Genomic DNA, 11,972 nt, shown 5'->3' on the forward strand with positions numbered 1-11,972 from the left:
ATCCCCTCATTGACCCCTTCTCCCTGCAAGAAACACTCATTAAACCCTGAATGCATACTGGACCCAGGAGAAATTGAAGTGAGTGAGGTGGAGAGAGGCACCATAATAATGACATCCTGACTACTTGAGCAAAATTTCCCCAAATTTGGGGCAATTTGAAGTGATCTTAGTATGTACCTGGATGCAGTGGCACATAACATGAACTCCTGAAGTGAGAAAGCCATTCCCTTCTCAAGCCTTCTGATTGCCCCAGGGAGAAAGTCTCAGCTTAGAGGTTTGCATCTTTAACCCTTTAAATCTTCATTGATTAAAACATAGACTGGCCATGTGCGGTGGCTCACATATGTAATCCCGGCATTATGGGAGGCTGAGGCAGGCGGATCACTTGAGGCCAGGAGCTTGAGACCAGCCTGGCCAACACGGCAAAAACCTGTCTCTACTAAAAATACAAAAATTAGCCAGGCATGGTGGCGGGCACCTGTAGTCTCAACTACTCAGGAGAATTGCTTGAACCAGGGAGACGGAGGTTGCAGTGAACCAAGATCGTGCCATTGCACTCCAGCCTGGGCAAGAGAACGAGACTCTGTCTCAAAAAACAAAAAAACATAGACCGAGTACAGGCTTCAGGCTCAGTCTTGGCAGGTGGCTGTTGCTAGCTAGAGTTTAATAACACTATTTAATATCATTTAATCTGACATGATTTACTTTAATGGAATTGAGCTGTTTCCATTGTATTTGTTTTCGTAATTCCATTTGTGGCAATTGATCTCATTTATGGTAGTGATATCCATTTTCTTTTGAAATGAATTTATTTATACACAAAAGTGAGTCATTTAAAGAAAACGTTAAGTAAATGGTGGCACAGGCAGCATGCAGGCCATTGTGGTGCTATTTTGTAGTTATGGTGAAAATCATGAAAGAGGTGAATGACTGATATTTGGAAAACTCTGCTAGAATATTCATTCTGGGTGGTTGGGTTGCCTGAGGGAGAGGTCAGGGTCTGCCTGAATTGGGCATTCTTGGTGGAGGAAGCAGCATGTACGGATTGGTGTGAATGTGTTGGAAAGGGTGGGAAGCTCATATGGCAGTGGTGCAGGGTGCTGGGGTGATACAGAGGCCTTCCTCCGAGGTCAGGCTATGGACTTTGACTCCCAGGGGGAGAATCCAGGGGCGGATGCGTTGCAGGGAAGTGACAGCAGGCCAGTGTTTATCAGAAGGCTGGAACCACCGCTAGTAGAGATAGTGCTGTCCAGTGGGCAGGGCCCCAGGCCTCCCATCGTGAACTCTTTCCGTTGGTCCCCAGCTTAGGTGCAGAGCCACGGATCCTAAATCAGAATTAGCCTGAGGAGGGAGAAAGAAAGGTTTCATTCCTTCCCATAATAGGGCTCTGGTTTCTGGCCTTGGTCTCCCATCCATGCCCCACCAGCTCAGCTCTGGTTGCCACCAAGGCTGGACTCCTCCGCCCCCTTCGAAAGGGCAAACTGAAGCCTGGAGCAGTTTAGGGCTGTTGTCCAGGTGCCACAGTAAGCTCAAGAAGAGAACCAAGGACTTCCAGGTCCTCTGTTATCCTAGCAGGACTCCCCCAGCCCCTATCCAATTCCCCAATCCTAGCCACGGGAGGCCCTGACTTCTGGGGAGGCATCCTGTTAAGCTTGCAGCAGTGAAGAAAGTATTAGAGCTGGGGCTCGGAGAGGGAAGGCACCTGCCCCGGGCACCCAGGAGCCACACCTCTGGCAGGATCTCGGCAATCCCGGCCACAGGCGCTGTGGCAGCATCGTTTTTTGCCCGAGCAGTCTGAGTCCTTGTGACACAGGTGGTTCATGGGGCTGAGGCAGCGCAGTTGGTCCTGTGGGCAGCTGCCCGGCTTCACTGCAACACAGGGAACTGGGTGAGCTCTGCCTGTGCCCACCGGCCCTGGAGCTTGGGGCTTGGGTGGTCAGCAAGGTGGAGAGGGGCATTTACCAGAGACCCTGGGGACGCACTGGCGGAAGCAAGCTCTGTAGCAGCACTTCCTGGTCAAGGGACACTGGCTGTCTTCCACGCACTGGTCAGGCACCGATAGGAGGCACGGCCCATCATCTGCTGGGCAGCCTCCCCATTTCTCTGTAAGAGAATCTCTCAATATTGCAGCTGGAGGAAGCTCACGGTTATGTAATAAGCGCTGACCTGGGAATGACAAGATCTGAATTCTCCATCCCTTGCTTCTTGCCTGTCTTCTGGTTAGTTTTTTGTGGTTGTTGTTGTTGTTTGTTTCTAATGACTCCAAGCCTCAGTTTTCTGGCTGTGAAATGGGAATCTGGGCTAGTTTGAGACTCAGATGGCACAAATGATAGGGGAAATGAAGCCCAGCATCTCCACTGTGGCCAATAAGGCCATGCCTGGTCTGGGCCCTGCCCATCTCTCTAGCCTCATCCTCTACTGCCTTTCCACTCAGTGGCTCCAGATCTGCTCCAAGCCAGCTCTCTTCGCAGGGTTCTGGCTCTGGCTGCATCCTTTGCCTGGTGCACTTCTCCTGTACTCCATTCGCCTGGTGAGCTCATTAGGACTCAGCAAAAACATCACATCCTCAGAAGACTCTACTTCTCTGACCCTACATTAACTAGGTTAGCCCCCACCCCCAACACACACACACACACACACACACACACACACACTCAATTCTTTCCTCCAGAGTTTGTGACGCTGCATCTATTTGTCTGTGTCTCTCACTTGGCTGGAGGTTATGGACAGTAGACACCCTGCTAGCTTTGCTCACCATTGGTCCATATCACAGTACTTGGTGCACAACAGTAGGGGCTCAGTGACTTGGAAAGAAAGGGTTTTGAAGTGAGGCACAGCATCGCACATGTGTCAGCAGCGGCCAGCCTGGTGCACTGTCACAGCCACAGCTGGCCACGTCTGCACTATTGCGTTCACCACTGTTGCAAATGGCATGGTTTCGAGGATCAGGCATTAACTCTGTCTCTCAGGTATTCTTCTGAATGGCTGTAGAGTGTTCTGTCCCAGAGCTTACCTAACCACTCTTCTTGCTGGGATTTTGGGCCATGTTCAGATTTCATGCATAAAGCTGGAAATCAGTATCTTCCTCCATGTAGAGGAGGAAATCAAGGCCTGAAAGGGGCAGTGACTTGCCCAGACCCACATGGGCTGGGGTTAGGCCTCCCAGGGCCTGGCTCCCTCTGACCTCTATGAGTCTCCATCCACCCTGAGCTGTAGGCATGGAGCCTTTAACCCAGACCTTCAGTTAAATCCAGCATCAGAGAAAATGTTCAAGAGCTCCGAGGGGCAGCTGGATCTGGTGCGGTGACTTTATCTCCGTGTCCGCCACTCCCCCTCAGCCCCCTGCCTGGGTGCTGGCTGCACACGTAAGTAGGCACCTTGCTCACATCCTACCTGCTCTAAGTCAACCTCAGTTGTCAGAGCGGGTTGGTTTAAATTGAATTGCTGCCCCCTGCTGGAGAAAGAAAGGCTTGGCCTGGGGAGGGGGGAAAAGTGTGGGTTTGGGGTGGTGGGAGTGATGTGAGGGTTCCTGGGAAATAGTCTGAGGTCCAAGGTTTAGCCCTGAATTCACCAGTCCAAGCCAAATGTGCTCAGGCCTCAAAGAGTGGGCCAGACGGAGCTGCCTGCACTCAAAGCCAGTGGAGCCAGGTGGGCCAGGCAGGGAGAGTTTCTGTACCGGGGGCCTGGAGCTGAACCTTGGGGAATGGCAGATAGGGAGAGGGCATGACAGCTGGCATTTCCGGTGGAAGAACTGTGATAGCTGCAATGTGGAGGTGGAGATAAAAGCCTGGCGTGTGCAGAGCTGGTGTGAGAGGCTCTAGGTGGTCACACTCACTTTGTTTGCCTGCCTTTCCTAACAGTCCCTCCAAACGAGGTTCTTCACTCACAGATGTGTACATCGAGACAGTCACACACACAGATGGTCATCCGGATGCATTCACCATGGGTGTGTAGACTTAGAGAGCAAAAGAATTGTATCCAAACATGGTGAAATATATACACTTGTACACACAGACGATACACACACTGTCAAATACACAAGCACATTTAGATCTAGACACACAATTAGCTACGGGCTTAACAATAGGAAATTGCAGATAGTCAACTGTTTTATCTACAAAAGTAGCAATTTTACATGGTTCAACTTAATACACACATATATACATACGGACATCCATCAGATAGTTATACATATGCAATATATTTATAAACACATATAAAAACAGGCAGTCACATATATACATATGAGCTGGAACATAATCACCGTAAATACACAAGCATACTGTCATATACACACGCCTACCCACATAGATACATACACAGACACTCAGACACACACACTTGTGTATATAAATATATAGCATATGTGTGTGAACAGAGAGACATATATACGCATACACAGTCATATACACAGAATCATATGCACAGGGCTACACAGACACGTATATTTTCCCAATACCACATAACCGCTGACAGCATTTAATTAGGCACTTGCTGTTTATCAGGGACTATGCCAGGCTCTTTGTATCAGAGACACCCAGACGTTTGAGTGAGAAGGGGCGGAATGGGAAGCTCTTATAAACAGAGGTGGCTGGGCTTCCACAGGCAACAAACTGAGACTTCCCTTCCCTTGGCCTCGTCACCTTCCTCCATTGTCTGAAATTCTACCAGCAGCCAGGCAGATGTCTCATGGGAGAGAAACCAGTGGGGGACAAGGTGTGGTGAACTGGGGGAGAGACAAGCGTGTCACACCTGCCCATGCAGAGTGGCCCTGCGCAGGCTCGGTTTCTGCTGTGCCAGCTCTTTGTCTCTGAGCAGCCAGGTTGAATACTGGGGTGTGCTCCCTGGGAACACAAGGACTCCCCCAAATTACCCACTTATGCTGTGCTTACTGTGTGCCAGGCCCTTATTCCTCGAGACACCGCTTACTCCTGAGAGAGAGGCATGGGACCTCATTTTACATGGAGTAAGTCTCCAGACCTGTCCTGCTGCCTTCCGGGAGTGCCCTGTATGGAGGTCCTAATAAACTCACACACTTGCCAATCTGGCCTTGTCCAAGTAATTCTTTGGTCTCTCGGCTCCTTCCTAGGTTGGGGGTGCATTCTTCTGTACAGTCCTGGGGTTTTGCTGTAACAGTTGGTAAGGTGAATCTCTCTGATTTCAAATACCTGCATTCAAATGCCACATTTGGCACTAACTCAGAGTCAGTCTTTGATCTTGTTAAGGGCTTTCCTACCATGCCTCAGTTTTCCTCATCTGCAAAATGGGGATAAAAATAGTCCTGTCCTCACAGCATCACATTGAGGAGTTATGTGGTGATGGTGCATGAATCACAGCCAACACAGGGGCCAGCCTTGGAGCCCACCAGTGTGCTTCCTTCCTCAGCCTGTCCCCATTACTGTCCCCTTTCTTAAAGGCAGGGCCAGGGTTGCACAGGTGAATGTAGGTTAGAGTGTTCCAACCCCAGAAGAGGATGGAGGTGGAGGCCTCACCCAGAGCAGGAGTCACCTGTCTAGTCACTCAGCGGCCCTCCCTCACCTGTCAGCAGGCCAGCCCCAGCCTTGTCAGGGGTGGGAATGGGGACAGCAGGTTGGGGGCGATGAGAGCTAGAGACAGAGCTTCCTCCCCACAAAGCCCAGATCCCAGAAACCACACCCTCTCCTCAATTCCCAAGTCCTTTCCACAGATGGGACGGTGGACCCACCGACCTAGTCACACCACAGACCAGCAGGTACAGACAGGGTCCCTCCCCATACCTGGAGGCACAGAGACACACACGGATACACATGGACAGGCACCAAGTTCAGACGTGTGCATGCAGCCATTCCTAAGTGTACGTGTGCAGACAGAGCTTTGCACAGACAGGCGGGCACAAAGACACACGTCTACACAGAGACAGGCACATGCATTCCCCGCCCCGCCACCCCTGACATATAGACAGGCACAGACAAGCACCGAGAAACTGGCAGAAAAGACACGCACAGATACTAGCACAGGCAGGTGAATCAGGCATCCACACATACACACACGCACGCACACACACGCACACACACCCCACACATGGAATTACCTGCCTTCTCCCAAACCCTTACTCTCCCTAGAGAAGTAGGGACAATCTGGTCCCCAGAGCAGAGGGATTTCCCACACTCACCTCCCTTCTTCCTGCCAAAGACAGCAGGCAGCTGACTCCCCACAGCCAGGAGGGCCCCCAGGAGGAGGAGGCTCTCGATCCTCATATTTCTGCTGCCGGTTCAGGGCCCAGGGCCCCCCAGATTAACACCTGCAGCCTCAGGGAAGCCAGAGAAACTTAGTCAGGAGAGGAAAGAGAGGGGGTGTGGAGTGACACCATGCTTGCTTCATCTTGGCCCCACCCCCTGAGGTCCCAAGGCCTCAGTGCAAGGGATGCTGTCACAATAGCTGAAGATAGGGTGACAGCACATCCTGCATGTGGGGGACTCAGATCCAGTCTTGCCTGTATCGGTGACTTGGGCTGCGATCTTGGGCAAGTCTTGTCTCTCTCTGAGCCTCAGTTTTTTCATCTGTTTACAGGGTGAAGGTTGGTGAGTCAGATACTTGCTTTCCTGGCTCTCAAAGATGTTGAAACCCCAGCAATGTCTAGGCAGTGGATAGAGGTCAGCTTTGAATAGCAAAGGAGTGAGGGTTTGCAGAGTTCTGGGTGCCTAGGAAGGGAGAAGGCATTAGGGTTAGGCCAGAGTTTGCTGCCAAAGAAGGCTGGCCCAGGTTGGCATAATGAGTGAGGCCAGCCCTGTCTTCTCCTCTTGGGTCCTGTGGATGGGAGAAAGACCACCCCGCCTTTGGTGAGATCACCAGTGGCTTCTGGTAGAACTGCCCTCTTCCTGGGACTGGCTTGGCTGTTGAGGGTGGGGGAGCATGGCTTTTGGCTTGGCTAAGTTTGCTGGTCACAGCAGATGCATGGCCACTGGAAACTCTTCTCTGGCCCTAAGGGATCCTGAGCAAAAAAATGTCATCTCATCCAGGGACCCCCTCCTTAGATTTCTCCAACATCTCTGATGTTGGCTCCTGCATTTGGTGGAAGAGAGGGAGCTGAGACTTGGCATCATAAGGGACATCCTAAACAGAAACTCCACTGAAGTACATTTTCTCAGTCTTTCCATTTGAAAGACTAGGAAATTGTGAGATAGAGATGAGAGGGGACTTGCCCAAGGACACACAGCTAAGTCCTGACTAAGCTGGGACTTCCCACTGTGGCCTCCCTATCATCCTCATTCAGTTCCCGGGTTTTAAAAGCAAGTCAATACGTCATCTGATCCTGAGAAAGGAGGGTGATATTACAGGGCTTGTCTCACTTACCCATTCCAATCCAGGACAGTCCTCGCAGCAGGAAGTTCTTCCTTGGGTTTAATATGAATCTCTCATGCTGTCTTCTAAGCTAGCAAGATAGGAGAGCCTCTGTCTTCTATGATCTGGTGTTACTTTTGGAATGCTAGCTCCTCCTTGGAAGCTTTATCTTGGAGGAAAAATACATGAGTCCTTCCTTCCTCTCTCTCTCTCTTTCTCTTTCTTTCTCTTTCTTTCTTTCTTTCTTTCTTTCTTTCTTTCTTTCTTTCTTTCTTTCTTTCTTTCTTTCTTTCTTTCTTTCTTTCTTTCTTTCTCTCTCTCTCTCTCTCTCTTTCTTTCCTCTCTCTCCCTCCTTCCCTCCTTCCCCCTTCTCTCTCCTCTCTCTCCCTTCCTTCCTTCCTTCCTTCCTTCCTTCCTTCCTTCCTTCCTTCCTTCCTTCCTTCCTTCCTTCCTTCCTTCCTTCCTTTCCTCCTCCTCCTCCTCCTACTCCTCCTGCTCCTCCTCCTTCTTCTTCTTCTTTTCTCTCTCTCTCTCTCTCTCTCTCCCTCTCTCCCCCTCTCTCTCTGACAGGATCCTGCTCTGTTGTCCAGGCTGGAGTGCACAGTGCCATCATGGCTCACTGAACCCTTGACCTCCTGGACTCAAGTAGTCCTCCTGCCTCAGCATCCTGAGTACCTGGGACTATAGGCGTGCACCCCCATATTCAGCCAGTTTTTATTTTTTGTAGAGATGGGGGTGTCTTCCTATGCTGTCCACGCTGGTCTCTAACTCTTGGACTGAAGTGATTCTACCACCTTAGCCTCACAAAGAGCTGGGATTATAGGGGTGAGCCACTGTGCCCAGCCATGAAATGCTCTTTTTTCTTTTTATCTTTTTTTTTTTTTTTTTGAGACGGAGTTTTGCTCTGTTGTCCAGGTTGGAGTGCAATGGAGTGATCTCTGCTCATTGCAACCTCCGCCTCCCAAGTTCTAGCAATTCTCTGCCTCAGCCTCCTGAGTAGCTGGGACCACAGGCACCCGCCACCACACCTGGCTAATTTTTTGTATTTTTAGTAGAGACGGGGTTTCACCGTGTTGGTCAGGCTGGTCTTGAACTCCTGAACTCAGGTGATCCACTCGCCTCGGCCTCCCAAAGTGTTGGGATTACAGGCATGAGCCACCATGCCCGGCCAATGCTTTTTAAATTAAAATTATTTTGTAGACATTTTCCTGTGCTGTGAAATGTTCTGTAAACATCATGTTTTCTGATGGCTACATGCTATTTTGTTAGATCTATATGTCAAAACATCACTTCAGTAAAGTTTTTAGGGAAAAAAGATATGCCAAAGTATACATAATCAGTATCCTATTATGAGGTTTCCAATTTCCCACTTTCGTAAATAAAGCTGTGATGACAATCTTTTTGTGTACGTTTTGGAGTCACATCTCTGACTGTTTTCTTAAAGTAAATTTGTCAAAGTTAGAAATGCTAGGTCAAAAGGCATGGTCATGTTTCCAGGCTTTGGATATATCTGGTCAAATTAAATTTCAGAAAGGAAGTGAGTGAGTATACAAGAGCCTCCAACTGCCCTGCAATAGACGTCTATTGTTTTGTCTGCCCAGCATCTCTTCCTTTGGTGGAACCATTGCTCCCTGACTCCTGTAATTCTGGTTGGTTGCCGATCAGCAGGTATGTCTCCTATCAAAGCTGAGGGCACTCTATCCAGGTTACACCCACTGCACTCTTCTCCCGCCCCTAACTTGCCCACTCCTTCATTAGGGTCTTGAACAGAGAAGCCAGTGCTCTAAACAGAACAGTCCAAAGCTCAGATGCTATTGCTCACAGCCAAAGATCCTTAGTGGATATACTTACTACCTATAGGATATTTTAAAAATTAGTAAATAAAATATTTGCTAATGGAAAACAATATTTCATTTTCATTTGCCTCCCTCTTAATACCCGTGATGGTGAGCATTTCTTCATATTCGCATACTGACTGTATCCTTTTTCTGTGAATTGCCTGTTTTGTATTTTGTTCATTTTATTGCTCATTTTTATTTTTGCATTTTAAGAGCTGTTTATATATTAAGAATCTATTAACCTGTCATATACAAGGGGCAGTATGGTGAAGTAGTGAACAGATGTATATTGGAGTTAGGCAGACCTAGTTTTCAATCTTAGTGCCATAGGCTCTATCTGTGTGACATTAATTTTATAAAACCTCTGTTTATTCTTGTATACCAGTAGAGATAGAGATAATCATATATATTTTATAGGATGGTTCTGAGAACTGAATGAGATAAGTTTGATAAATACTTTAATGCTATATTGCAAATATTTGTTTCCTCGTTTTTGCTTAGTACCAAAGGATTAAATTTTTGGGTAATCAAACTTTTCATTCATATTTTCTCCTTTTATTTTTATGCTAAAAAGGCTTTTGGACTCTGATATCAGATAAATATTCACTATATTTACTTGTTATTATTTTGTGATTTTTGAAATACATGCTAATTCTTCAATCTAGCTGAAGTTTATCTTAGTATAGAGCATGAAATAGGAAATATCTTTTTTTGTAAGTAATTAAGCAATTGTCCTATGATCATTTAGTGGATAATTTAAACTTTTGCCATTAAGAATTAAAACTTTTCAATAACTTAAGTCTTGTGTGTAACAGGGGCTGCTTATGGGTTTTCATTTTTTTTCTTTTTTTTGAGATGGAGTCTTGCTCTGTTGCTCAGGCTGGAGTGCAGTGGCGTGATCTCGGCTCACTGCAACCTCCACCTCTCGGATTCAAGCAATTCTCCTGCCTCAGCCTCCTGAGTAGCTGGGACTACAGGTACATGCCACCACATCTGGCTAATTTTTGTATTTTTAGTAGAGACAGGGTTTCACTGTGTTGGTCAAGCTGCTCTCAATCTCCTGACCTTGTGATCTGCCCGCCTCAGACTTCCAAAGTGCTGGGATTACAGGCGTGAGCCACCGTGCCTGGCCCATTCTTTTCTTATGACTGTTTATTCTTGTGCCAGCACAGGCGAGCATGTATTGTGGGTTCCTGACCTCTGAAATAAAGAGAATATTGCAATAATATTTGGCTAGTTTTTATTTTTTTGTAGAGGCAAGGGTCTCCCTATGTTGCCCAGGCTGGTCTCTAACTCCTGGACTCAAGTGATTCTCCCACCTTGGCCTCCCAAAATGCTGGGATTAAAGTGAGCCACGTGGATATTTTGGTTTTCCAGTGTATTTAAAAGTTATGTTTGCACTGTAATGTAGTCTATTAAGTGCACAACAGCATTTGTCTAAAATAAGTATATACCTTAATTTAAAAATACTTTATTGCTAAACTATGCTAATAATCATGTAAGCCTTCAGTGAGTCATAATCTTTCTGCTGATGGAGGGTCTTACCTTGATGTTGAGGCTGCTGAATGATCAGGGTAGTGGTTGCTGAAGGATAGGTTGACTGTGGCAATTTTTAAAAATAAGACAACTATGAAGTTTGCTGCATCCATTAACTCTTCCTTTTTTTCAACTTTCATTTTAGAATTAGAGGGTACATGTACAGGTATGATACAGAGGTATATTGTGAAAGGTTTCTCTGTAGCATGCAATGCTGTTTGATAACATTTTATACACTGTACATCTTCTTTCAAAATCAGAGTCATGGCATGGTGCAGTGGCTCATGCTTATAATCCCAGAGCTTTGGAAAGCCAAGGCAAGAGTATCACTGAGCCCAAGAGTTTGAGACCAGCCTGGGCAACATAGTGAGGCTCTACCTTTACAAAAATTTAAAAATTAGCTGGATGGTGGTGCATGCCTGTAGTCCTACCCCCTCAGAAAGCTGAGGTAAGAGGATTGCTCGAGCTCAGGAGTTCAAGGTTACAGTAAGTTATGATCATGCCACTGCACTTCAGGCTGGGCAACAGAGCAAGACCCTGTCTCTGACAACAACAACAACAACAAACAGTTGGAACCAATTCTCTCAAACCTATTGCATTATCAACTAAGTTTACGTAATATTTTAAGTTCTTGGTTTTGTCATTTCAGCAGTGTTCACAGCATCTTTACTAGGAGTAGATTCTATGTCTCAAAACCACTTTCTTTGCCCATCCATAAGAGGCAACTCCTCATTCATTCAAGTTTTGTCGTAAGATTGTAGCAATTCAGTCACATCTTCAGTCTCCATTTCTAATTCTAGTTCTCTTGCTATTTCCACCACATCTGCAGCGACGACTTCCTCAACTGAAGTCTTGAAACCCTCAAAGTCATTCGTGAAGATTGAAATCAACTTCTTTCAAACTCCTATTCATGTTGATATTTTGACCCACTCCCATGAATCATGAATGTTCTTAATGGCAGTTAGACTGTGGCAGCTATGGCCTTACAAGATGAATTTCTTAAATAATAAAACTTGAAAGTTAAAATTACTCCTTGATCTGCAGAATAGATGTTGTGTTAGCAGGCATGAAAATATTAATCTTCTTGTACATCTCTATCAGAGCTCTTGGTCAATCAAATGCATTGTCAATAAGTAGAAATATTTCAAAAGGAAAGTAGAAATCTTTTTTTTTTTTTTTTTTTTTTTTTTTTTTTTTTTTTTTTTTGTGAGCAGTAGGTCTTAACAGTGGACTTAAAATATTCGGTAAACTATGCCATAAACGGATGTGCTGTCATCC

The 11,972-nt window shown here is 46.7% G+C and overlaps 1 protein-coding gene across 1 annotated transcript; it reads right to left on the reverse strand.

The window, feature by feature from the left end:
• Positions 1–795: 795 nt before the first annotated feature.
• On the reverse strand, positions 796–6,327 carry WFDC5 (WAP four-disulfide core domain 5). The gene is made up of 4 exons (XM_010384251.2): positions 6,152–6,327; positions 1,963–2,103; positions 1,729–1,869; positions 796–1,341 (listed from the first exon to the last, which is right to left on the reverse strand). The coding sequence occupies exons 1-4, from the start codon at positions 6,234–6,236 to the stop codon at positions 1,337–1,339; spliced, it is 372 nt and encodes a 123-aa protein (XP_010382553.2). The 5' UTR covers positions 6,237–6,327; the 3' UTR covers positions 796–1,336.
• Between the last annotated feature and the right edge of the window lie 5,645 nt (positions 6,328–11,972).

This window comes from Rhinopithecus roxellana, chromosome 13 (genome assembly GCF_007565055.1).
Source record: "Rhinopithecus roxellana isolate Shanxi Qingling chromosome 13, ASM756505v1, whole genome shotgun sequence".
Lineage (NCBI taxonomy): Eukaryota > Metazoa > Chordata > Mammalia > Primates > Cercopithecidae > Rhinopithecus > Rhinopithecus roxellana.